The sequence below is a fragment of the Ambystoma mexicanum genome, chromosome 6p, assembly GCF_040938575.1.
Source record: "Ambystoma mexicanum isolate Mex_15411 chromosome 6p, UKY_AmexF1_1, whole genome shotgun sequence".
Taxonomy (NCBI): Eukaryota; Metazoa; Chordata; class Amphibia; order Caudata; family Ambystomatidae; genus Ambystoma; species Ambystoma mexicanum.
In genome coordinates, this window is record NC_090935.1 from 459,854,452 (window position 1) to 459,882,411 (window position 27,960).

The 27,960-nt window shown below is 46.2% G+C and overlaps 1 protein-coding gene across 1 annotated transcript in view; it reads right to left on the reverse strand.

Annotated features, from left to right (window-relative positions):
* Window positions 1-27,960, reverse strand: part of LOC138511519 (molybdopterin synthase catalytic subunit-like) — a 125,671-nt gene that overhangs the window by 85,011 nt on the left and 12,700 nt on the right. The window contains exon 2 of the mRNA XM_069627260.1: window positions 10,819-10,972. Within this exon, the coding sequence (XP_069483361.1) occupies window positions 10,819-10,972 (154 nt within the window). The remainder of the gene's footprint in view (window positions 1-10,818; window positions 10,973-27,960) is intronic.

The following is a 27,960-nucleotide window of genomic DNA, read 5'->3' on the forward strand; positions in this document are numbered from 1 at the left end:
CACAATTTCAAAATCCTGCAGGTCAGGCACAGGGATGCCCTCAAATTATTGAGGATGACAGGGAGGAATATATATTCCCCAGGATGTGGGAGGTGAGGTTTAGGCAAGGAGGATGGCGATTGCCCAAAGATGGAAAAAAATAATAACACCCCCTCCCCCCCAGTCAGAATGGGGGAAAACCTTCAAGAGATTATGATTATGAATGATCACTGGGATACTTTCGTGACGAGTGGGAGCCCTTGATTACCCAGTGGGATGACAATGCACACTGTTGCCCAGCTTGAGGCAGGCAGTATGCCTATGATCCAGTTGGGTAGTAGCGCATTCAGATGTGGTGTCCCCACCCATGTGCGAGGTAGATCGGATTGGTGGCCAGTGCATGGGGTAAACTGGACAGTTGTAGAACCTGGGTTAAGCTTGTCCTGTGGGACACTCACTTCCTAAGTAGTGGTGAATGAAGAGGGAGCCTATGTTCAGTAATAGCTGTCATAAAATTCAATTTCTATGTGCCTTGTGATTGTTGTTGACAAGGTTATTCGGAACGGAAATTTGACGAGTGTTAACGGGGGGTGGGTAGAGTTTTACTATAGTGGGTTGTTGACTTTATGATGGCATGGAGAAGGAAATGTTAAGAAAGTCTTCGGATGCGGGAAATTGTGCCAACCCACAATACAAAATCATGGACATCACAAACACAGCGAACGTTATTCTGAAGATTGAATCAAGGCTTACCTAGTACTAAAAATCCTTCAGCACACACAAAGGACCAACAAGGACTTGGTAATGATGAGGAATACAGAATTGTCCACCCAATATTTTTCTTTGTACCGTCTTAGTAGCATGCAAGAAGAGAAACACAAACCTATGCCTTCATGCCATCATTACCACAAAAAGGAGCTACAAAATGATATAGAATTGCGCAGGACACAGATGTCATCATTTAGGTTTAAAGAAGGTATCAAACACCTCTCCCCACCCAGAGTTATACTTTGCGCCTACTTCAAAACACATTCAGCGATTACTACTACTAGTCTCTTTGAAGTCTTCTGCACTACTTCTATTTCACCCCTTTCGATCAGATTACACAGCCACTTTCTCAGGGAAAGGTACAATTTCATACTGGAAAGCAATCAATACAGCTTAATTCTCTAGGAACACAAGAAACGATTCCTGTAAAGGTACTGGACAAACTGTAAGCATACATTTACGTCCATTGGCAAAATTATAACTACACTTGAAGAGTCGCCCTCCGCTAAATTTACTAAATAAAATCTATGGCCCACAGGAAGTGCTTTCATAGCTGTAATGAACCGTTAACTACCAGGTCATGATCTGGAGCCAAGATAAACAATGATGATCATCAATTCCATCTCCAATGGATGGAACACGGAGAACAGATGCAGCTCCCATTCTCCGTGAAACACCATGTGCTTCAGACTTCATTGTGCAGCAAAGATGTTGTTAGAAGAACAGATGCAATTGACCAAGTAAATGTTTAGCAAACAACGTACCTTGCACAGATACACGAGTGTGTGGAGGAATCCAACTACACAATAATGATTCTCACACTGGCGCTTTGAAACACTGTCTTGATGTATAAGTGCCATATAAATAACCTATAAATAAATACAAAACCTCAAACTTACAGTGAACAGGATATCAGTAAAGATGACCACGCAGGCAACAAAGACAATGAAAGCAAACCGCTGGGAAGTGCAACCATTTTTCACACTGTTGCGACACACAGTGAAAAACAATTGGAGGCAACATTGGTTCATTGTGCTGTATCCAATGCCCAATGTCATGGGTGGTCACCTTAGACACAGCTCTGGGGGCATGCAATTAGCATACTTCATGGAAAAATCAATACAGGATCCTATGGACCACATATTCCAGACAGACCGTTCTCTTTCAGAGTATGCCACTTGCGGGAACAACATTCCCCCAAACAGCATTCCCAGTCACATGTAACGTTACATTTTCTGTTATATGAATCTTTCTTCCAAATGTAAGTTTTCCGTTTATGGTGCTATAAGTGGTTTGCTATGTCTGCATTTGGGAGCATGTGTGGTGTAAAATTAATTGTGAGCTGTGTGTTAAGGGTGGTGAATGCTGCATTTACCTGGCTGGTCATCACATTCTAATTCCCAATCAATGCTTACATCAGCCAAAAGAATTTCGATGCTTGTTTTGAATGGGGACATCTGAGTGGGACCGTGCATCTTGAATGGCAATGATTGATTGTAAGTGGCTCAAGTACAGTACAGCACTCAAACATTCATCAAGTCAATAATGTAATTGTTTAACTGTATTTTCAAGTATTGAAAACAGGAGAAAAGATGCAAGCCAGGAGCTATGGTCTTTTTTTAAAGGACACAATGCCCTTCCATTGCAATTACGGGCACATTGGCATCAAGTCCAGACAGATGTCTATTTATTCGACTCCCGGGTCTGGTGAAATGCGGATTTCATTGCATTGAGGTCACTGTGATCCTAGTTGCATGAATAGGCAGGCTAACAAATACAATGGATCGGGAAGGAAATAAAACCATAGGTTGTTATAATATACACAATATCCCCATTTCACAAAAAGGTTTGCGGCCTGTGCTCAGCCAAATCGAGTCTTCTCGTGAATCCGGAGGGGGAGCTGACTAACAAAAGAACGTGGCCACATTATTTGTTGCTCTGCCATACGCACTTCTGCAAATTATCCGACCAACACATTAGAGTCAGGAGGCTTGCTGCAGTAGTGTGCCCCGTGGTTGGAGTGTTACTATGTTCCCTGCTGGCCTGCCCCCGCTCGCAACAAACATTGACACGCTGCCCTCGCCCCCCACACGAAAAGCCAAACACACCTGCAAGTTTCAACTTCGTCCTACACTTTTATTTTGAAACTAAACCATTCTGGAACACGGTTTCTTTTTTAAAATAAAGTATTGGAAATGTTAAACTTAAACAAATAAAAAGTAGAGGAGCACCGATTTCCCCCTCTTCGACCACCGCCCAAAAGTTCAGAAAGGAGAGCGCTTTTCAGCGCAGCAGCTCCTCTGCCTGCTTGCCCTGCTCGTGCTGCGGGGAAAGAGCAATGTGGGCAATAATCTCGCCCCACCTGCACTTCTCAGCCCCAAATAGAAATACCACATCTTGGCAGGGCGGCATCTATATTTTTCCCTTTAAAACACGTTTAGCAGTTCTCAAAACAGAAGTGGAAATGTTCAAATAGGATTTTCAGTTTAAGATTCTTTATGTCCCTTCAAAACAAAGGAGCTTACTGAACCCACATGGGCAAGGAGCTATTCCCAAACCCCACCTATGGGCTCGAAGTCAATGGCTACCTTTGTGTCCAGGCCACCCCAAGCCTTACGAGAGAATAGAGGCTTGCATCTAAAGTCAGTCCCTCCTGCCACTTGCATGTCCCATTTGTGAAGCAGGGACTGTAGAGAAGAAAACTGCCAGACATCGATATGAGAGTCACTATGCCCCCTTAAAATGGTTTGCAACATCAAATTAATTCTCACATTATGGAAACTGGGGAAAAGGAATATACAATTTCATCAAGTAGTGAAATCTGGATTAGACATTCTGAAGTTTATCACTCAATTTGCAGACACCTCTGGCAACAAAAAAACACGTTTACAAAGCCACAACAGTACATAAAAAGTCTTACCCTCTAGATTTGCATGGCGGAGTTACTGGTTTGACAAGGCTTGGATACACTCCATATACTGCACCCCTATCCTACCAGATCTGCTGTTGGTGGCTTAAAACGTTCATACAGCTTAACTAAGACAGCTCCTTTTCCGTTTGTCTGTCTCAGTCGTCCATCATTATTGATGAATGCCGATGTTCACACCTGTTCTACCCCACTATCTTTTTGGCCCAGAGGAATGGTAAACCACTGTGCAGCCATACAATGTGACTACAGCGAAGACCACCATCAGAAAGTAAAATAGAAGGCAGAAAAAAACATGCTTCACAGAAGTTATGTCCTTGGCCATGAATCTGTACCAGCGTAGTTTTATCATAGTGCCACTGCAGCACTATCATGGAGGCGAGATAATGGGGGCTTGGGGAGGAGAGATTTGACGAGACTTCCTCTAGACAGAGTACAACTTTTTTTTAAAGCAACATGACTTCCTGACACAAAGAAACAGCATGCATGCCATGATGGCTCTGTAATCCTCCCAGCCATCTCCATATAAACAAACTGCATAAAGATTGGTAGCCATTTTATAGAACAATACACCCACATGCATCATCATGAGATGGATCCAAGTTGACACTGCAAAAGCCACGGTATGTGATCACTGTAGATGAAAATACGACCACCACAACAAGCCGCACTGCAATCCAGACCATCGGGGATGCCTAAAGCACACCAGCAGCAACAAAAACTACTGCATACTGTTGCCAAGATACTGATGATGCAGGGAACAGTCATGCTGTCCCTGGAACATGAGACACTGGCAGTAAAACTATCACCAGAACAAAATACCCTATTTCCCAGTAACTAAATACAAGCAGGGAAACAAATGTATGGGCAGTATTGGGGGAAAAAAAAAAAAGAAATAGCAATAATAGTTACCCAGTCATTTTACCGAAAACAATTCAGAGTGGTAGGTTACCAAAGTCAAAAGACAGAAAAAAATACCAAACATTTTAAAAATATATCATGCATTACTTACCCTAAAAACATTTCTGATGGTTGTATCTGCTTAGATTCACATGCTGTGCATAGTCCAACATCCAGTGGTCACTGCGGAGTATTGCATCTTGTTTTTCGAAAGTCAAAAAGGGGACGCCGACATAGGCGCATCTGTAACACTATCCCTATAGTGACGTGTAGTGTACCCAAAATCCCTCACGCGTCGTGGTCCCTCTGTATTTTTTCTGCCATGAGGGAGCCTTATGACTAACATGAGTTGAGTACAGAAAGAGAGAAAGTAATAAGACGTCTATGGTCCTTCCATCCGAGCGTGGAGGAAGGGTGGGCGCATGTGAATCTAAGCAGATAACCACCATCAGAAATGCTTTTACGGTAAGTAATGCACGTCTTCTGATGTTTGTTGATCTGCTTAGAATCACATGCTGTGCATAGACTAGCGAGCAGTACCCAGAGTTGGAGGTGGGTTGCGAGAACGAACAGTAGAAGAAAGATGTCTTAGTACTGCTTGTCCCACCTGGGAATCAGATCTAGAGTGAACACCTAGACAATAATGTTTTGTAAAGGTGTGTACAGAACTCCAGATTGCCGCTTTGCAAATGGACTCTAGGGGAACATTCGCAATGAACGCTATGGATGCCCCAGTGATTCGAGTAGGCCTGAAGAGCATTTTTCTCTTAGCAAGAGTGTAACAGAGTGATGCACTGGACAGTCCATCTAGAGATAGTGGATTTTGAGAGTGCATCCCCTTCTCTTCCTGCCGCCACTGAGACAAAGAACTGATTAGTCTTTCTTAGTGGACGAGTTCTTTCCATATAAAACATGACTGCCCTGCGCACATCAAGTATGTGTAGGCTCGTCTCCCCCAAGTTTGAAGGATTTTGAAAAAACGTTGGTAGTTCTATAGACTGGTTGACATGAAACTTTGAATTTCGTTGCAAACCTAGGGTGTGAGCATAGAACCACCTTATCTTTGTGAACTGTTACAAAGGGATCCAAGATAGAGCGCTTGTAGTTCACTCACTCTCCTAATGGAGATGATAGCTGTGAAGAAAGCAGTCTTCAGAGTGAGATCCTTAAAGGTCACTTTATACATGGGTTAGAAGGGGGAGCCCATTAGCCTGGTTAACACAATGTTCAGGTCCCATCCGGGAGCAGGGTTAGAAATAGGAGGGTCTTTTCACTCCCTCCATGAAGGCTTTAATAACTGGAAGCTTCCACCATGACACCTTATGTTGAGACGTAGTGTAGGCGGAGAGGGCAGGTAGGTGAAATTTAATAGAATTAAAGACTGACCCTTAGTCCAGCAAGTGAGTCAGGTATAAAACAATATGTGTGGGAGAGCAGTCAACAGGGTTGATGCCCTTTGAGTTACACCAGATGACGAACCGTTTCCACTTACTAGAGTAGCAGTAAAGAGTGTTCGGTTTCCTAGCCTCTCTGAGAATGTCCATGCATCTATGAGGGAGCTGTAAATGTCCAAACTCTATGACCTCAGGAGCCAGGCTGCCAAGTTCAGGGTTTGTGGGCATGGATGCAGTGTTGGGTCCCTGTCCTGTGACAACATGTTCTCTGGAGGAGACAGTGACATCTCCATCAGATGAGCGACCCAGGGTGGGCGGGCCCACATGGAGGCCACCAGTATCATGGTAACTGGTTCCTGGTGCATCGTGTGCACCATCTTGTTGAGAAGGGGAGTCGGGGGGGGGGGGTGGAAAGCGTAGACACATTTCCCTGACCATGTTATCCAGAGGCTGTTCCCCTTGGAGCAGTTCTGGGGGTACTTGGAGGTGTAATCTTGGCATTGGGTGTTCTCCAGAGTCGCGAACAGGTCGATCTCTGTGAAGCCCCATTCTGCGAAAAACGTTTGAGACAATGTCTTTGTGTAATCGCCATTCGTACTCTGCGGGTAGAAGGAAGTCTCTGCTGATTCCGTCTGCCAGAAGATTGAGTTCCCCTGGTACATGTTCAGTTAACAGGAAAATGTTGTGTTTGAGAACCCACTTCCAGATGTTCTGGGACAGCTTGGACAGTCCTCGAGAGTGAATGCCCCCTTGCTTGTTCAGGTAGTACATGGCCGTGGTGCTGTCTGTGAGGATCAGCACCGTCTTTCCTTGTAGGTGTCTCTGGAAAGCCTTCAGTGCTTTGAAGGCCGCCAATAATTCCAGCAGGTTTATGTGTTTGGACGCCACAATTGGAGTCCAAACTCTGTGTGCAGTCTGATGGGATAGGTGAGCCCCCCATCCTGTGAGGGATGCGTCTGTGGTTAGAGTGGCGTCCACTGCGGGGGTGGCGAAAGATTTCCCCAACACAAGGTTTTCCCTCAACCACCAGCGCAGCGAGAGCACCAAGGCTTGCGAGACAACCACTAGATCGTCCCATTGTCCGCTGGCCTGACACCACTGGCTGTTGAGCCACTCTTGCATTGGGTGCAGGCGCGTGTGAGGGACCAAATAAATACATAACGCCATCACCTCCCGACCGGCTACATATTGAGGGATCTGAAACAGCATGTTTGGACCCTCTCGTTGGAGGGGAAGACAAGGCTGTCCTTTGTTCGAATTAGAGCCCCTAGGAATTGCTTGACTTGGCTGGGGTCTAGACTTGACTTCTCGTTGGTGGAGAAGCCCAGGTGGAACAAGAGGTCTATAGTCTTTTGGGTATTTGAGAAGCATGTTTCGTAAGAATCCCCAGTTAGGAGCCAGTCGTCGAGGTAAAGATAGACCAGAATGGACAAACTGCGCAAGTGTGTCGCTGCCACTGCCAGTACCTTTGGAAATACCCTTGGCGCTGAGGCTATGACGAAGGGTAGCACTTTGAACTGATAGTGTTTGCCTTCTATCATGAACCTGAGGTATTTCCTGTGAGCTGGCAACATTGAAATATGAAAGTATGCATCTTTCATGTCTAGTGTTGCCATGTAATCCTCCTGTGTGAGCAGGGGGATTACTTCCTGCAGAGTCACCATCGGAAGCCTTTGAAGTTTTACAAACTTGTCCGCTGGGTGCAGATCTAATACAGGGTGCATGGTTAGATCCTTTTTGGGTACAAGTACGTACACTGAATAAATACCCTCCTTTACCTTTCATAGAGGAACGACCTCTATGGCTCCTTTTTGCAGCAGCGATTCTACTTCCTGAAGAAGGATGAGAAGGTGTTCTGGTGTGAGACGTCTTCCCTTTGGAGGTCTGAATGTATCCAATTCAGACAGTCCCTCAGACTGGCTGAATTCGATACAGTAACCGTGGGCTATTGTTGACAGTACCCAACGCTGTCTAGTAATTCACTCCCTTGCTTGCAGAAATGAGGTTAACCGGCCCCCGACCGGACATGCATGGGAGGGGACCCAAATCTTCTTGTCATTTGGTGGTTGTAGCCGAGGAGCCTCTACCATTGCCACGACGACGTCCTCTTAAATTATACTGCGTCTTATAACCACTGGTTCCCTGAGGGGAGGACCAGTTGCTGGCTGAGGTGTATTGCTGTTGAGTTTGTCGCTAGCCACGAAAAAAAGCACCTATTGCCATAACCGCGCTTATTAGAGGGTCTTGTGAATTGGTCCAGGGTCTTTAATGTTTTGTGCTCCTTCTTAGCCGTTTCCAGTGCGTCATCAATGTTGGACAACAAGTTGGATTCCTCAATGGGTTTGTTGATGAGGGACGCCTGTGTTTCTGGCTTGAAACCTGAGTTTCTGAGCTAAGCATGTCTCTTAAGGAGTACGCCCTGGACTAAGGAACGTCCAGCCGTTTCCGCAGCATCTAAAGTATGGGTGATGGGTGATGGTGGCTGGGGTGTCCCATGTGGAGAGGGCTGCCTGTAGGGTGGCATAATGGGTGATGGGGGCTGGGGTAGCCCATGTGGAGAGGGCTGCCTGCAGGGTGGCGTCACGGGTGATGGGGCATGGGGTGTCCCATGTGGAGAGGGCTGCCTGCAGGGTGGGGTCATGGGTGATGGGGACTGGGGTGTATCATGAGGCGAGGGCTGCCTACATGGTGGCATCACAGGTGATGGGGGCTGGGGTGTCCCATGGGGAGAGGGCTGCCTGCAGGGTGGGGTCATGGGTGATGGGGGCTGGTGTGTCCCATGTGGAGAGGGCTGCCTGCAGGGTGATGTCACGAGTGATGGGGCCTGGGGTGTCCCATGTGGAGAGGGCTGCCTGCAGGGTGGCATCATGGGTGATGGGGGCTGGAGTGTCCCATGTGGAGAGGGCTGCATGCAGGTAGGCATCACAGGTAACGGGGGCTGGGGTGTGGGTGTCCCATGTGGAGAGGGCTGCCTGCAGGGTGGCCCCACGGAGGATGGAGGCTGGGGTGTCCCATGTGTACAGGGCTGCCTGCAGGGTGGGGTCATGGCTGATGGGGGCTGTGGTGTCCCATGTGGAGAGGGCTGCCTGCAGGGTGGCATCACAGGTGATGGGGGCTGGTGTGTCCCATGTGGCGAGGGCTGCCTGCAGGTTGGCGTCACAGGTGATGGGGGCTGGGGTGTCCCATTTGGAAAGGGCTGCCTGCAGGTTGGCGTCACAGGTGATGGGGGCTGGGGTGTGGGTTCCCATGTGGAGAGGGCTGCCTGCAGGGTGGCGTCATGGGCGACAGGAGCTGGGGTGCCCCATGAGGAGAGGGATGCCTGGAGGGTGGCTTCACGGGTGATTGGGTGTCCCACGTGGAGAGGGCTACCTGCAGGTTGGCGTCACAGGTGATGTGGGTGTCCCATGTGGAGAGGGCTGCCTGTAGGGTGGCGTCGGGGCTGTTTTGGGGACGGCGGTGTCCCATGTGGAGAGGGCTGCCTGCAGGGTGGCATCACTGGGGATGGGGGCTGGGGTGTGGGTGTCCCGTGAGGATTGTCAGGTGCAGAAGCACTATTTGGCTTTGGTGCTGGCGGGGAGTTTTGCATCGATGACGCTGGGGTCTGGCCAGGATACACACAGAGTTTACACGCTTTTACACTGGGGTGGACCAGGGTACATGCAGAGTTTTCACATGATTTGGCTGGGGAGATGCCGGGGTACGCGCAGTTTTGTGACGTGATTTGGCTGGGGTGCAGCCGGGGTACGTGCCGAGTTTTCACGAGATTATGCTGGGGTGCGACCAGGGTATGCGTGCAGTTTTAATGTGATTTGGCTGGGGAGCAGCCAGGGTATGCGCTGAGTTTTCACACAATTACACTGGGGTACGTGCCGAGTTTTCCCATGAGTTGGTTGCTGTACGGCCGGGGTACACACAGTTTTCGCACGATTTGGCTGGGGTACGCGCAGAGTTTCCTGCAATTTGGCTGGGGTGCCATCGGGGTACGCGCAGAGTTTCTTGCGATTTGGCTGGGGTGCAGCCAGGCAACGCAGGATGTTTTCACTCAATTACTCTAGGGTGCGGGCGGGGATAACGTGTGGTTTTCATGGGATTACGCTAGAGGGGCTGTATGCTGGGCCAGGGGTTAGGCATTTCGCTTGCTTTTTGCTGCGCGTTGGGGCGTGTTGGGGGCGTTACTGGCGCAGCTTGATGTTCCTTGCGCCACGGCTATTGATGCCTCGGAAAATCCATGAATACGCGTATCGCGCAATTGTTTCTTTGCGCCACGGTTGGCGCACGCTCCTGCTTCTCGGCATGTGGCACCTCAATGTTTTAAGACTAATCAGAGCTGGTCTTCTCCTTGCACAGTAAAATGAACCATTTCTGATGCAGGCTTGTTCTACAATGCAGATCGTATCAATTATTTCAAATTTACCAGCGGCTGTAATTTTAACATGGATTTTTACAATTAGATGGCATTCACCGACCCCCACGCCCCTTCTGTGACAACTGGCATTTTACAGTTCGAGTAATTGCTAGCTGAGGCTCCCACTGTTTCATGAGGCCGGGAATATTTTCCCATAACCAGAGGGTCGCTGGAGGTTGGCGGGGGTGGAGCTATAGCCTCATGTCTTTTGGTTGTAGCCCTGGATAGAAGCTCATGGGCTACGATGAAAAGGCTAGCTAGCCCAGAGTACCGACTTTTCCAGACCTAGCAACACCCCTGCCCATACCCATCCCTTGCTTTCAGGTCACGTCTAAAAGTAAAGTGGGGGCAATAAGAGGTAGCATTGTTGACAGACTCCATGGTCCATAATACTGTAGTAAAACTTTGCAACGTAAACTCGGACAGATGCCAAAGCTCATACATACCCAAGACGATGGTGCACAGTGATATGTTTGATAGAAGGCCACTTTTGCCTCATTACTAAGCAGATTTTCTGTATTTCACTTTCTGCCATTGGTGTATATGCCTCATATTCTAGGCGAGTGACTCTTTTCCCATCAAAGCAATTTCTCGTAGTTCCTGTAGTAGAAAAGAAAACCTTCAATTTGTTGTCAACTTTAGCGAACTTCAATGGACAAAGTAAAAAGTGCAGATGAAAATGCTTTTTTCGTTTTCTAATGTAAAGCGGCAAGTAACCTTAACAACAGAGTCACGACCATGACGCAATAAATGAATACCTATTATACAGTGAAAAAAAAGTTTGTTATTCACACATTATCGTTCCACTTTAATATGACAAACCTCAGCAATTTGGCGTGGAAGGTAAACTAGCAACATTAACGCAGCTCCCATCCTGTGTGGCTTATAAAGAAACTCATGTCCCAATTTATGTAAAGCTTGCCATGAACGATGGCATGTTTTCTGTTTTGACAAGCCTCTGCACCTGCAAAAGGTTCATGGGAGAACTTATTTGTTTATTGGGTTTTTATCATGCACCTATACACAATGTGTTTCAAGGCACAAGTCAAGGAGGTTGAGTGGGGCGGGGGGGGGGGGGCAGAGCAGGGTGACAAAACCGGTCCTACTAGGGCTTGTGACATTCAGATCGTGCAAGTGCAGTAAACAGAAGTTCAGGGGAGGGTGGGGGTGCCGGAGGAGGGTTTACTGAGTGCCAGTGGACGCCAGGTAGAAAGAGCCCAGGAAGACCAGAGTGTAAGGGCAGAAGGTCCAAGTGCGAGGAACAGGACTGGAAGGGCTCAGGGGTGCATGCTCAACCCAGCTAGTGCAGGGGGAGGGGGCCTAGAAGGTAAAAAAAGAGTGCCGGTGGGGGAGGAGGGTGGTCAGAGAAGACCAAGTGCAGGGGTAGACTGGTCAGGGAGGGCCCAGGGCCCTGCAAGCCAGTCAAGAGGCAGAGGGGGGAACATTAGCAGGGGAGGAGAGGGAAGGAGGCAGAGAAAAGGAGGGTCTTGAAAAGCTTACGGAATTTAAGGAGATCTTGTTAAGTCTGAGAGGAGCAGGGAGGCCATTGCAGAGGGAAGCACCGGAGGAGAGAGATCTACCCCCCATTCTCTGCTTGGAGAAGCATCCAATCTGCAGAGAGTTGGGGCTAGAAGACCGAAGGGTTTTAGCAGGGAGTAAATTAGGGAGAGAGTTGGATTTAGAGGGGTCCCAGACCCCAGAAAGCGTTATTTCCTTAAAATTAATAATCTAATTAGACTGACATGCTTAATGATGTCAATATCATATTTTATCTGGTCAGATGGCTAACTGATCAATGAATACACATATTAAAGAGTGAATCTGTCCTCTGGGAGAAATATTTCGGACATACTGGTACCCTGCTCCCTCTGCATTGGCAAGTTGCGGGCATCTTTATAATCTTCTAATTCGACTACATGCTTGGTTGCTTCCACTCATAATACCAGTCTTGGCCGACTGGCCCACTGGTTGGTGATTGTGCGTGTTAAGGAGTGCATCTCTCCTTTTGGGGTAATATTCCAGAATGTCTAGTTTCTAGATGCCTTCCTATCATTGCCTTGGGTAATATTCATGTAATATTATGTCTGCCACTTCCCATAATGCGACCTGGCTTGTTACCTAGTCACTGTGAATGGGTTATCTTAATCCACATGATCACCTACTATAAGGTAATCCATTGTACAAATACCCTTCTTGACAGATGTTTTAGATTCAAATTTTATCCATTCGTCTAAGACGCATTAATGTTTGCTGGTGTGAACATATAGTTTTCTTATTCGGAAAGTTCATAAAAAGACCTGCATATCATCCACTTTGTTGAGACCAGTAATTGTACTCTGCAGTCTACAGATTATTTTAGCCTCTTCTTGTCTCAAAATCAATTCATGGCTGCAAAGTCTGACATCTTGTCAGATGTGCTTGATTCCTATGAATTTGATCCCATCATTTTCCATTTGATGTTGCATTTCCCAATGCTCTTGTAAGAGATGTCTCCTCTGTGGCATCAGTCACATTCATATTTATGTAATCCCATATTTTTAGACGTAGTTCCCTAATGGTAGACCCTACGTACAGTTTACTGCACATGCAAATGATGATGTATCTCGAAGTTAGTTCTGCAATTAATAAAATCTTCAATAATCAGTCTGTCGTTAGTCTAAAATATGTTCACAATGAGTGCCTGTTTACACATAATACGTCATACATTTGTGAAATCCTCTAAATGTTTGTCCCGTCATGACACTAGTTTGTACCGGAGGACCAGTTCCCCTCATGAAGCTAGGACTCTGTTTCGTTTTGAGTCAGTGCTTTTGTGGACACAAAATCAGGACAACTGGCTATGTAATCCTTCATATCTTCATCTAGGAGTAACATATGTCAATGTTTCATGAAGATTGCCTGAACGCCTTTGTTGTTCCCGCACAACTCAGTTACCATATGAGTCTTATTGTCAACACCTATGTTTCTCTCTTTAGGACTAAGCAGGGTGGTCCTATCTATCTTGTCCACTTGTTTTCTTGCATCTCCTATGCACTTGGTGGTGTACCCTCGGTGTACCCTCTTTCTGCAAATCTTTACTGCACAATCTGTGCTTCTTCTTGATAATTCAGGTCTGAAATGCAATTCATCCTTACTCTTATCAATGCATCTTTCAGTATGTTGATCAAAACATATTTCATAGGACAACTTGAGATTAGGACTGTGTTAACCTTAGTTGGCTTTCTAAATGTGCAGGTCACAATTTTATCTTCTACAATGTCAATGTGCAGGTCTAGAAAGGTGACATGACGGGACCATTTTTCCAGTGTCAATTCAATCCTGAATGCATTCTGGTTCAAATGAGGATTGAAACTCATTAGTTCACCTTCAGTACCCTTCCATATAAGAAACAAGTCATCAATGAATCTGACCAAAGTGTGGATTTTAGCCACAAAATCGGGACAAGTTGCAACATGTTCAGCTTTGTAGACACCCAGGAACAAGTTGGCCAGTGAGGTTGCATAGCTGGCATCCATAGCCACCCCTTTAGTTTGCCTGTATATTCCATTATTGAACAGAAATATGTTGTTCTGTAGTATGAAGGCCAACAATTGGCGGCAGCGGCAGAAAGCCCATGAGGAATGCCACTGCCATCTTTAAAGAAACCCGCAGAATCAAATGTAAAAGGGAAGTCAATACTCATGCTAGCTACCCGCACCTTCCCTTAGTACTGGAGTCCAGACCTAAGGACTCTTGGAAACAAGACTGAGCTATAAGAAGTGAATGTGTGCACACTTGGCCCTGAAATGCAATTCTGTGCATTTGGGAATATAATCATTTGAACACACAGCTAAGATATATAGGTAAATATGAAAGGGACATCAAATTCAAGGCACACTATGTAAAAAAAAAAAATAGATATATATATTTCCAAAGTGTTACAGGGAAACCCATACATAAGACCCTGGGTGTAGTAACTACTTGCCTTCGGGGTTGGGGCTTGCATGTAATTCTGATATGGGCATGAGCACATTTCACATAATAACAGGGTGCTCGAAGCCTCACACTGTTATAATTGACTCACATTGTGTGACTTAAAATAAGGGCAAAGATAGAACAAGGAGAAATTGTATTGATAATGGGATGTGTTTACTCAAAATTTCTATCCTTTCTGTTAGGATCATTCATCCATTGTAGAGTTGTGTTAGTCAATCCAGATTCTTTGCCATCCACTTTTTCTGCAAACCGAAGAGACTGCATGAAACATGTAGTTCAAAATGACACGAAATGTACAGAACTAGACATAGCAGATATGCAAACACAATATTTTGTGTCATTCGATATCATACACAAATTACTTTAACTGTAACTCCTGTTCTCCAGCTTGTGTATCTTACATGGATTCACATGCTCGTGAATATTCCCAGTCGTCAGACTGGGAATCCTCGGTAATATTAAAATAAATGTTGCTTTGAAACTGCTAGTCGCTTATACAGCATATTGCTGTCACTTTGGGACATACTGCACAAGCCAATGACATTCTTCCTGCTCAGCTCCACCCCCAAGTGGCCATCTTCAGATGTGGAGGCGAACATGAGGTGGCAATAGTAACCATACGAGCCATAGAGTGGAAGGAGTGAGGGTCTCATGTGAATCCATGTAAGATACCCAAGCTGGAGAAGAGGAGTTAGAGGTAAGTAACTTGTTCCTTCCCTAGCATGGTATCTTACATGGATTCATATACTCATGAATATGGTTATACAGCAGTACATACACGGTTACCAGTCATTTGGTCGAAAACCAAATGATCGAATGCCATTTGGTCGAATGCCAAATGGGCGAAAAAATGGTCGATTTTTTTTAATTTTTTTTTTTTTATGGGGGGGTTCCACCCCCACCCCCTTTTTCTTTATTTTTTTTTTACCAACCGAACCGAAACAAAATATATAAATAAATAATAATAAAAAAAATTTTTAAAAAAATTAAAAAAAACCGACCTTTTTTTTCGACCAATTGGTATTCGACAAAATGGTCATTCGATCTTTTATTTTCGACGAAATGACTGGACACCACATACACAACCACAGGTGGCGGCACAGGCTCAACAGAAGCAATACAATAACTCACCTCTGGAACACACTTGCGAAGCACTGCCTGGCCGACATGGGACTCAACACTGGAATACCCATCGATGCAGTAGAATCTCGTGAAGGTGCGAGTCGACCTCCACGTAGCAGCCCTGCAAATATCCAGCAGGGGAACACCAGACAGGTACGCCATAGTAGCAGCCACAGCTCTGGTGGAATGGGCCATCATTCTTCTTGGCAATGGCCCATTTGCAAGCAGATGGCAATACGTGATGCTGCAGTCTTGTTGGTTCTGACATTGTAGATGCTGGCTTTTGTAGAAAGGATAGCTGTTTTGTAAGTGTTGGTAATGGAGCTGAAGGCCTCCTTATTGATGGGGGTAAGATTACTTTTTTTGCGTTGTAGTTTTGATGGGGTGGGTTGGTCTAAAACCCTGAGGAGCACAGTGTTTTATGCAGTGATAATGACTTTGGGGTCAGTGTCAGGCCACGCCTCGGGGGGGGATGCACACTACTTCCCTGGTAAGTTTACGAGTGTGTCTAGCAGTGAATGGTGGGAGGTCACCCGTTTTAGGGGTGGGGGCGGTGGACATGTTGAAGCAGATCAGGGAGTGGTCTGTCCAACATAAAGGGTCAATGGAGGACACTTGAACTGGTGTGTTGATAAATAGTATCCAATCGATGATCCGGCCTTTATCCTGGGTGGGGGATGAGACGGCTTGGGAGAAGTTAATCTCATTGAGGGCTGTAGTAAGGGCAGAAGACATCTGGTCTGAGGTGTCTTTGAAACCGAAGTTGAAGTCACCTAGGAGTAGAAATTTGGTTTTAGGCTTCATGAGAGGAGCGATGAGCAGGGGAGGGGGGTGTCAGCGTCCGGGGTGCCGAGGTTGTTAGGTTGGCGGTACAGGAGTAGGATGTTGATGGTGGTGGGAATCAATTTGAATCCATAGGAGTTTGTAACCCAGCAAGGCTGGGAGGATCTGATGGGTAGGGAGGATTTGGAGATGATGGCAACTCCTCCGCCTTGGTTACCCTCTCGGTCAGCTCTCAGAAAGGAGTAGTCGCTGGGTATGGCGAGAGAGAAAGAAGGGTGGGATCAGCTGCTTCGTGCAGTCAGGCTTCTGTTATGGCCAGTAAGTCAAGATTACAGAAAGCCTGTGTTACAGCATTTCACCACCAAGGAGCCCTGGCTGTGTGCCAATACATCCCCAGAAAAAAACGCTGCAAACAGCCTAGCCAGAACTCCAGGACGCCCTGGAGGGGATGTTCCCTGCCTTCAGCATCCATCTCCAATGTGAGTCTACCATCTCAAAGCACAGTGGCAGTTTTAGGGAGCCCCGTCAGGGTCTGCATCCTTTCCCAGAGGGAGCAGCTGTAACGCCGGCCAGCCAGATTTTGAGTAAACCAAGGCAGTTACAATCTAGCAAATATTACCAACAGTGGCAGGGGGCTATTAGGAACACATGCTCATATGTTACACAACCTGTAGTGAAAGTTGGTATAAGCTCACATCATCCGAGTCATGTGAAGAAAAGTAATAGACCCTTTTCCCATCAGTCATTGATTACTCGTGTAGTGGGGAAACAAGAATGGAGTGGAGCATTATTTTCATAAGAGTCTCACAGAGCACTAAAAAGAAATCTTGTTTGCCCTGAAGAATTGTTGGGAGTTTTTGAAACTGCAATTTGTTGAACACTATGAAGTTGTGATGAAACATTCATCAAGTGATATTAACCCCAAAAGCACTTGCGGTTGTGAATTGATGTACGGGCAGGGGAGTATACTTGGACTGCAAATCTGTTGGAGCAGTAGGCCTGGCATACGGGTAAACCAGGTGGAAGTTGCAAACGTGCTTAAAAGGGGTATTAACAAATACAATCTACGCTGAATGTCAGACTAAATACATATGTGGCAAATCATCTTGACCAAGACGGAATTGATGTTGGTTGTGATAATAAAGGTTAACAAATTGATTTGGGACTTTCTATTAACCAGTTCAAGCTGTTAAAAAGGTATACCAAATTGAGATGGAACCTTCTGTTATGTTATGTTATCTGAATTTGTAGAGCGCACGGTCGCCCAGGGGCATCATGGCGCTGGAGAGGAAAACTGCTTGCCGAAAGGGAGAGCTAATGTAGAAATAGGAGCTAAAATAGGATGGTCTTAAGAGCTCTTCTAAAACCAAGATGATTGGGAGTACTCCTAAGTGAGAGTGGAAGGTCATTCCAGAGTCTCGAGGCTGCAATGGAAAAGGCCCTGCCGCCAACCCTTTCACGGTTAAACCTTGGGACAATAAGTAGGTTAGTGGTGGAGGAGCGTAGGTCGCATTTAGGGATGTAACGAAGGAATTTGGACTGCAAAAACTCAGCTCCTTGGCCGTGAACTGCACGGTGGACAATACACAGCGACTTAAAATGTACATGTTGGGCCAATGGAAGCCAGTGGAGTCGATGGAGCACTGGCGCGATATGAGCGCCATAAGGAGAACCAGTGGCTAACCTGGCCGCAGGTTCTGCATTCACTGAAGCCGCTGCGTAAGGCCAATCGGTTGCGATAGATATATAGAGTTGCAGTAATCCAAGCATGTAAGGACTAACGCAGCCACCACAGGGGGGTGAATGGCTTCTGGTATCATGGGCAAGACTCTCTTGAGGACCCTGATCTGGTGGTGGGCAGACTAGCACACAGCCATGACCTAGTTGGACATAGAGAGGGAGGCAGAAAGAATGACACCCAGATTTCTTACTTTACTGACTGGACTGGGAAGAGGGCCCAAAGAAGTGGGCCAGAAAGCAGGGGCCACAGTGAGGGGTCTGAGGGACAGCCCACTACCATTACCTCTGTTTTATCACCATTAAATTTAAGCCAGTTCTGATCCATCCAGTCCCCAACCGCGTTCAGACAGTCATGAAGGCATGACGAGATCCCAGCCTGATCTTGATCAAGACGGATCAGGATTTGGGTGTCGTCAGCATAAGAATAACAGTTGAGTCCATAGGAGTGGATGAGGCGGACCAATGCCCAGATATAGATATTGAACAAAATCGGGGAAAGCGAGGATCCCTGTGGGACACCACAAGTGAGGGGGCAAGAAAGAGGGAGAAAAAGGGGCATGGCAAGAGTCTGAGTACGGTCTGAGAGAAAGGAGATAAACCACGCAAGAACTGGGCCCGATATCCCAATATGCACCAGGTGTCAAACGTGGCTGACAGGTCCAACAGAATCAATAGACCGACTCCACCCGCATCGACTAATCTGGACATGTCGTCTTGTACAGAAACAAGCACACTTTCTGTGCCCCTCCCTGGCCTGAAACCAGCCTGAGCAGGGTTCAAGATTTTAGAAGATTACAGAAAATAAGAAAGAAGGGGGGGGTGATAAGAGATTCCAAGAGTTTGGACCGAAAAGGAAGCAGAGAAATGGGTCAGAAATTGGCGGGGATGGTGGGGTCAAGTGAGGGCTTCTTGAGGAGGGGGATAACCCTAGCAGATTTCAGCTCCGAAGGGACTAGTCCTGACTGGCAGGAATTATTTATGGCAGTAGTAATATCTGCTATTATGTCAGGGGCGATCTTTTTCATGATGGTGGCGGGAATGGCATCCTCAGAAGAGGATTTCATTTTTAAGATGGCCGCTAGAACCTCAGCCTCGGAAAATAGTGGGAAAGTGGACCAGTTTGCCGAGGGGTCAACAGGAGGACCAGGCAGAGACATAATAGCATCGGGAGTCATTATCGCAGGAGATTTAGCAATGTTGGAACAAATCGTTTCAATTTTAGTCATAAAAAAAGAGGCGAGGTCATCACACAGCTTTTGTGAGGGCTTGACCTTAGAAGTAAGGGCCTCAGAGAAGGCTAATGAATGTACAATAGAGAATAAGGTTTTGGGCGGACACAGGGCATTCAATTTTCTGGGAGCAAAAAGTAGCTTTGGCCATTTTGACGCTGGCCAGATAGGTAGAGAGAGCACATTTGTATGATTCTCTAAGCGCAGGGTTGTAGCTTTTTCGCCATTTTAGTTACAATTATCCAGCAGATTTAAGCTGATCCGTAAACCAAGGTTAAGAGGGTAGTCTGCGGCCTTGAGTCAGTTTGAGTGGGGTTCAGAAATCTGAGGCGGCCACAAAAGTTTGGGAAAGCAATTTTAAAGATTGTGGCTTCAAGGAGGAACAGTTGGTGGCTATATGAGCACTAAGTGTCTTATTATCAACTGAACGCCAGGGGCGTAGTAAGGTTTTCAGAGGGAGAACTTTGCAAGATGGTTCAGCTACTTTGAGTGTGCAAGAACATGTGTTCTGTTGACAAGTTAAAGCTGCTGAAGGCATTTGTGGCAAATTATCCTGACCAAGACAATTATTGTTGCTATTGAGGAACTGCACATTTGTTCAAGGAATGGAAAGAATCCTCTATTTACTGAGTTGGAACTTTCTGTTAAGTTGAAACTACACCAAATTCAGTTGGAACTTTCTATTGAGGAGTTGAAACGGAAACTAACTGTGGTTGAATATTGCTTTCCTTGTTTTCGTGAACTGTGTGAAGGAATCACGTTTGAACCTGGGGAAGAGAAATTCACCCAGTTTACATTACCAATTTAATAATTCAATCATTATTAGCTGCTGTGTATTTCCTTGTTAATTTTTTGTATGTTTAAGTGTGAGAGACAGATGGGTATTCCTTGTCAGTGTAGGATAGAGCGGCGCACATCCAACCTTATTTAAAAATAAAATGGCATTTGTTGAGAGTTGTCCACATCACATTTCTGACCCCTGACACCATGCATGGATAGGAGAGGTTAGTGGACCTTTTCCTCTCCGCAGCAGAAACCAGAGTGTCGGGTGAAGGCTGGGAACAAAGACATTTTGTGGCAGAATCCGGTATTCTGTACTTCTTCTCCAGGCGATCCTTCTTTGGAGAAAGAATTTTTCATGACCAAAAAGCACTCTTCCCATATCGTTACGCAGGGGAGTTGACACAGATTTCCTAGAGGACACTTTCCTTTGGAAAGGGAAACACTTTTTCTTCTCTTCAGGAACCAGTTTGAAAACCTTAGTTGCACGGGTCGACAGTGAATACACAGTCAATCTCATCCAGTGGAGAGACCCTGGAAGGGCGGATCCACGTCAGTGGGCTCGCCATCAGCCAGAATCGGGTCCTAAAACTCATATGTACCTTGTGAAAGTGTCAGGATTAGCATCCATGTCCTTGAGAATAGCCACATGGATAGAAAATAGCCTAGGGGGAGGATAAGGTGAATGAGGAGGCACTAAATGTGGCCTAAGGCCAAAGGGCAATGGTGGATTCCTAGAGGGAACAGCCTGGGGAGCGGTTGGAGGCAGACACTGCTGCAGATGGGAAACCAAGGTGTGCAGAGTAGACAGGAAGTCCAAGGACAAGTCCCTATGCGCTGTTCCCAAGGGAGCCGCAGGCAATGGAACAGTTGGCAAAGCTGGCTGAGGCGCAGCAGGCAAGGGCACAGTTAGCAGAGGAGAGCATTTGAAGAGCTATGAAGAGCGTTGTGGCTGCGGAGAATGAGGTCCAGGAAGAATGGGGTCAGAGGAGAAAGACCCTGGAGGCTTGTCATCTGAGAGATTGCCTGCATGTAGTAGTTGAGCAAGAGGCAAAGCTCCAGGAGAACCCACCAATTACAGGGTAAACAGTGGTTTTGCCTTGGGTCGCCTTGAGAGACAGGAGAGAGCTGGCAGCATCTCCCTGTGCACACTCACACCCCTGGTGAAGTCCTATTGTGTCGTCAATGGAGCTGAAAATGGGGTGGATGAGGGTGGACATGGAGGTACAGAAACCATGTGGATGGTTATCAGTCATCAACGCAACGGTGAGTGGGACAGTTGATGTAGCAACTGGTATTTGCTGGTGCTGGAGGAAGACTTTTCCTGTAATTGCTGCTACTGGACCTTTAACTCCCCTGGAGATGGAGTTGCTGCAATACATCCTGTTCACCACATAAAACCACTTCCTCCCATGAAAGCGGAGCGAAAAGTGGTAGCAAGTGGTGTTTGCTGGTGTTAGCTAGCTCCCCCAGCGATCTATTAGAGGAGCTGCACTACAACAGCCGCCCTGAGTGAAGATCTCCAGGGAGGGTGAATGGGAAAACCACTTTTGTTAAAAGTAAAACCAGCCTGTGAAATGACAAGTGTCGAAAACCAAAGCCAGCCCGGACGCGCAACAAGGTGAGAAAACGGCTGACTTCTCTTTCAAAGTCAGCCGCTCCCGCATAACCCTGGTGCCCCTCTAGCCATGCACAAGTCCACTGTATGCCTAGCGAGGATGGGGGGGGGCCTGTTCCAGACCCGATGGCATAAGATAGACGATTGTTGAAAGAAGCTGGGAGGCACAGTGCAGACACTAGTGCTGCCCCCATGCTGCAAGCGAAGAAAACAGAGGTCACTTTAAATGATTTGAGGATAAATGCTCAACAAGCAAGCTGAGTCTGCAGCCAACGAGCCAAGGAGTCAGCGGCACGAGCGTGCCTTATTGGGAAAAGCCAGCCGACTGTCTGCCGCTTTTGTTGTTGAAAAATATTGAGCTAATAGGCAACCCAGAGGGGCTGTCGGGCGGAATGATCTCGCCCCTAAGTGTCAATCCACTATGCAAGAGCAGCGCACAATCTGTTCATGCAAAGGAAACCCTGCATAGCGCGCTGCCTGTGGATACTGAGATATTAGGGGGGGAGGGGAGCAAGGAGTCAAAAGAGGTAAAGAAAATGAAAGCCCCCCCAATAATAATGGACAGTCAAATCCTGCAACCATCCATGATGTTTGCTCCCATCTCAAAGGATGATCATTCAAGTGGGAGCTTAAACACTGACTCAATGGAGGATTCCTCTATGAACCCAGAAGCTCCTACTAGCTTGCCATGGAATGAGGACCCATCGGTGGACGAATACATCAAGCCCAATCTGAATAACTCAAAGGGGCTAATTGGCACTGGTCCTAATAAGGATTTCCACACAAACCCGAAGGCCTTGCAGGGTAGCTTAGATATTATGGACAAGCAACATGCCAGATTTTTGCAGGAATGTGAGTTCCAAGGGATGCAGATTAATTCTGCTCACACGGGGCTCCTATCGGTGGAGCTTCATGTAGGACCGATTTCTACCTCAAGGACCCTAAACCCTACTCCCAAGATCCCTGGAATCAATGGCAATGATACCTCCAATTGGGAAGATCTAGATGATTGGGAGGAGGATGCGGGCGGGTTATGGATAGAAAAAACTAATAGGTGCGGTTTGGAGTCAGAAAAAGATAAGCTGTTGGACTCTTAAGTTATTGTCCAAGGATCTCCCCCAGATCAAAGAGACTTGAACACATCCTTAGCAGAGAAGTTATCCCAACATATAACAGCACTAACAGGGAGAATTGCAAGAGAAAAGCGAAAGAGCCTATCCTTCATAACCAAAAAAATTACCACCTTGGACGATTTAGCTCTCCAGAAGTCAGCAAAAAAGTCAGAACTGTCAGCAGGACGCCAAAGACAGAACGGAGATGCTGAGCATCCAAAGAACAGTCAAGCCCTATCTGATCTGCAGGATTCTCCTGTATGCGAACAAGGGAAAGTACCTGGCTGGCAAGCAAATGCCCAGGAGAAGCGAACCCGAGGTCCTTTGGTGACCCCCGCCGGACAGGAGACCCGATAGCGAAAAGGAAATTGAGGTGGATTTAGCCCACATACAGAATACAGTGATGGCGGCACTGACCATCTCACCGTCACCATTCGTAAAACTGTATGAGACACTAAATACATCCCTGCAAAACAAACAGGCAATAAGATGAGCCAGCAACTATAAAATATGGAGCGCTTCACGGAGAGACACGAAATTAGACTAAACGGCGAATTAGAGCGCACAAAAAACTGGCAAAACCGCCTATCAGAATTGTTACCGAGTGTGACCAATGACACGTCGCGACTCATGGAACTCATCATTGAAGACTATAAATGTAAGAGAAAGTTTGAATAAAACTGAGAGCGTCGCAACTTCTACAAAAGAATCCAACGGCAGATCAGTGGAAAGCACTACCGCGGAGGAGCCTCTGTAAGGCTAGAACTAGTAAAGGATCAAGTCATGAAGAAAGCACAATCCTCAGTAAAGAAAATGTCAGATGAACAGGATCTGATTCAGCTAGATATTGCTGAGAATTATATTTTCCCAAGTGGGGTCGGTCCAGTCGTCCGCCCGTAAGATACAAGAGGTGAAAAAGAGCACAAACACAAACTTTCCTATTTTTAAAGGCCTCCCCGCCCTGAACTACCATATGCGCCAACAAATAAAAACGTGGTGGGATCTAGAAGTCAAAGAGCACTAAGGATGGGGAAAAGAAAGAGAAGAATATGAAAATAAAAAAAGAAGTCTAATGGCTCACGTGCATTCCTTAGGAATAAAAGAACTCCACCTAAATTGGACTCCATTCAATGTGCGAAGAAGGCAAGACATGAAATTGTCATTGGAAACGACTCCGCCCTGGCCAATAAAAAAGTGAATTCAATAGAAATATTGGATGAAAGCCTCAACATTGATTCTAACGAAGAGTAATCAGTTGCCGATCTGAGTGATTTGTTGGTAGCCATCAAAAATAATCAGGAGGAGGAAGAATGGAATGAACTAAACTCTGATGAATGGGAAGAAATTGAAGGTAATGTCTGGAAAGAGCTGGCAAAACCACAACCAAAAGAGGAACCAACCTCTCAGAGTAAAAACCTAAAGGGCAACAAAAAACAAATACTTAAGCAAAGCGAAGGGCGCCAGAAGGAGAAGGACAATAAGTTGGCAGAGTTTGTTACCTTGGAAGATAAACAAAAGAAATACGCGCAACTTGAAAATAATGGCTGCCCGAGGTCGGACTTGATCCCCCAGAGAGAAAATAGGGGAGAAAGCCCGATAAAAAAATATATATAAAAGAAGTAAAGAAATCCGTGCCCAAAGGTCCCCTACGAAGATCGATAGAGCTCACTCACCAAAAGAGGAAGTCTCGTAAAGTACGTTTAGTTGGCATGGCTAATCAATCTAAACGATCAATCTTAAATAGGAAAAAGTGGTAAAGCTACTAAGAGAAACATCTTAATTAAGAAATCTCTCGCCAAATGACATGAGAACAGTCGAATTTGAAAGTGAACATAGGATGTCGTACTAGGATCAATGGGAGCAGTCGGGCCCAAAATCCTAGGACAGGTGCACAGAATCTTAAGCACTGCCAGACATGTTTCAGCCTTCTTCGATCTCATCCGTAAGGTGCAGTTTGCTTTGGCGAAGACAGCCAGGGACACGCATTTACGCATACCATCGCACATGGATGCTGAAGTATGACCTAAACTTGATGGAAGGTTTTGAATTAATCTTACCACTGGCAGTGATTGGGGGCATACCTCCCCCTGCAGATGAAGCAGCGGGAGGTAGAAACATGGACTAGGGATGAGGACTATAGTAGAGCATGATATAGGAACGCAACAGTGGAGGAAGTGCTATGTTTTAGGTTGGAGGGGTGAGGGATAAGTGCTGTGGGATTGTCGTAGAGAAGTAGGGGTAAGGGAGAACAGGGAGATGTGATGGTGTAGAATGCTATGCAAGTGGTTCTTCCAAAAGGAGGAGAGGTAGGAGGTTGGATGTATACTTGGATTTAAATAGAGATTGCATGGGAGTAGTGAGGAGGGGGAAAGGAGGAGCATTCTAAAGTAATGAAGCAAGGAGAGGAAGAGAGCAGAATGAGAGGGAGCGCAAGGGGCACGAGGGGTGGCAAGGTGATGAGCCGAGGATGATCGTAGAGAGCAAGGGGAAGTTAGAGTGAGATGGAACGATGGGTAGGGTGTGGCTGAAGCACCACCTAAAAGCCAACCCTATTGCATACGGCTAGGGAGAAATGGTATATGAGGGATACAAAGCTTGTAGGTGTTGTAACCATGTACCCACCCATTGACTTCCCATAGCCATTCCCACCCACGTCCTGTCCCTCCCTTGCAAGCTCTATGAGCTACATTTATCAAGCATTGACATCAAACTTTGTGCTCAAAGTGCCTGCCAGTGTTTTTTCAAAGCAGTCTTCTGAGAGTGAATTACTTAATTGGAGCTATAAACACGCTGCCGGTGTAATTAAAAATGTCTTAATTAAAAATGTCTTAACCTGGTCTGCCTTCAGACACTAAGTGTCCTTCTCTGAAGTCCTGTTATAAGACATCATTGGCAAATGTATAGTATTAGACATGTGTCAGGCACTGCAATTATATATCCAGGTACTCGCACCATTTTGCAGCTGCATCGATCGATGCCAGTTAATGCCATTATGGTAGGGTCTGGCAAATGATATTCCCTGGACTACACAAAAGCCAAAGCTGTTGGAATTGCCAGTGCTCGAGTATGGCATTTGAAGGAAACAAGGGCCCATCGCCAATAAGGAGATTCCTTCGACTTTATCAGGGATTGTGGGGAGGATTAACAAGGCAACTTGTACCAGGTTGCTAGCAGAAAGTAACGTACAAAGTGTGCTTGGGAGATACACCGGAGTCACAGTGTTGAATTCGTAATGCAAACGCAGTGCCATATTCTGCTGACTAGCTCATCTGCAAAATATACATTACATATGTGCAATAAACCTGCTGTCATACAGAACGATTCACATTAGTAACCATAAAATATTCATAAGCACTTCTAGTAGAGGTGGATGATGCGAGGCGGAAACACTTCTGTAGTGGGCCGCTGAAGAGGATGGATGGAAAGGAATAAGGACCCAGAAAAAGAAAGCCAACAGGTAGGCAAACAGTTTCTGCCACTCTTACACACCAAGTCTCTTCATAGCGGCAGAAAATCCAATGCGCCCGAGCAAACCGTAGGTCTGGAAAAGACCCGGGGCTAAGCTGATGTCGGAATTGTTGGGACTGGGGGATAGCTAGTCTTTTGGCTGTAGCTCCTGAGATTCTACCGGGGCTACAACCAAAAGATCAGGGGCTATAGTCCCCTTAGCAACGCCCCTGTGTGCTAGTCCTTTGACTCATGGAGCCCGGTGTGGTAAGTTTGCATCAAATACCATAATGGGACAGTGCTTCTTTATAATCACGAGGTAAGGGCATGAGACAGTCACCCTGAGTCCTCTGTTCAGTATGTGAACCTAGGGCTTTTGAGGGTTTAGAGGGTTTGACTGGAGAGAGTCTGAGCCATTACTTTGGAGGCACCGGTGGGGCTAGTGCATTGTCTTGACATTCCAGTAAAGGGGATGATCCCCACATCTCAGAGGGGGGGAACGAGGAAGAGTCTGTTGGAATAGTGGCTCACAGGACCTGGATGTCTGTTTAAGGCCCCTGTCAGTGTAGTGCATAGCCACTTTTCCTGTACTGCAGCCCTGTCATAACCCTGTCATAGGCCTGCCTGGCTTTGTCAGTCCAGAAAGTACCCCCAGAGTGCAGCCATTTTAAGATCTTCAAGGGTATGATTTGCTTGTGAAAAGCCGCTCCACTGGGATGTCTGTGCATCACTTGATACTCCAACGATTAGGTTCATGCAATTGTGTAGTTGTTGACCAGTTTCGCCTACATTGTAACCCCATCCAAATTTCATGCACATAACCAAGTATACAATGTTGTTGGATGTGTATGTAAAAAGTCCCATAATTTTGTAGACCTTCCCATGTGGGGCATCTTGATCGTGTCTAAAATGTCTATTTTGTGCTTTTGTTTTTGCATAGACTGGTTCAATTTTCTGTACCATTTGTATGTAGTTTGCTTCTTCCCATCATTTCTTTCAGTTTGGTTGGTTGTCTGAAAATGGCTCAGGGGAAACCACCTTGCAGACTTTTATCTTGGTGGAGAATGGGTTGTAGTTTCTAAGCAATCTTGCAAGGCCTTGCATGCATTGTATGCTATTATCCAGGCACCCAGACTGGAGCAGATTTTGCTCTGTAGTCTAGGCGGTAGCTTCAGGGAATCTGTGTTGACTTGTGAATCTAGTGGTGCACAATTCCATGTTCCTATAAACATTAACGTTCCAGTAAAAAGCTGGGCTATCATTGAAAGCAGAACCATTTAAAGTAACAGTTCTTTATCTCAGCACTGTGGACGAGATGTCCCAGACTGAGGTCAAGGGAACCTGTGTGGAAGTTAGGAAGGGTTACAATGCCCCTCATTGCTTTCAGACCCAATAAACTGTTTCAAAATCATTGGGAGCTGTTTTTTATTTTTTTATTTGAGTGGTTTTATTTTAATGGAGGGGTTTCCACAAATGTGTTCGCATGACAGAGCATAGTGAGGCAGCCCGAACAAACCATTAGGGTTTCAGGAGGTCAGGGTTCTCGGCTCCCTCCTGCCAGGGATTATTTTAAAAAGTGTTTGAACTGAAATGATGCATTTTACAGCATAACTTTGGTGAAAAATTGGATACAAAGCCATACAATTTTCAATCGGCTTTGGTTGGGAAGATATGAAACAATAGATGTAAGGTCACCAACAGCACACTGGATCAATTCAAAATGCATGCATTGGCACAATATATGACAGCCTTCTGTAAGTGTAAGAAGACATGTTCAGGCTG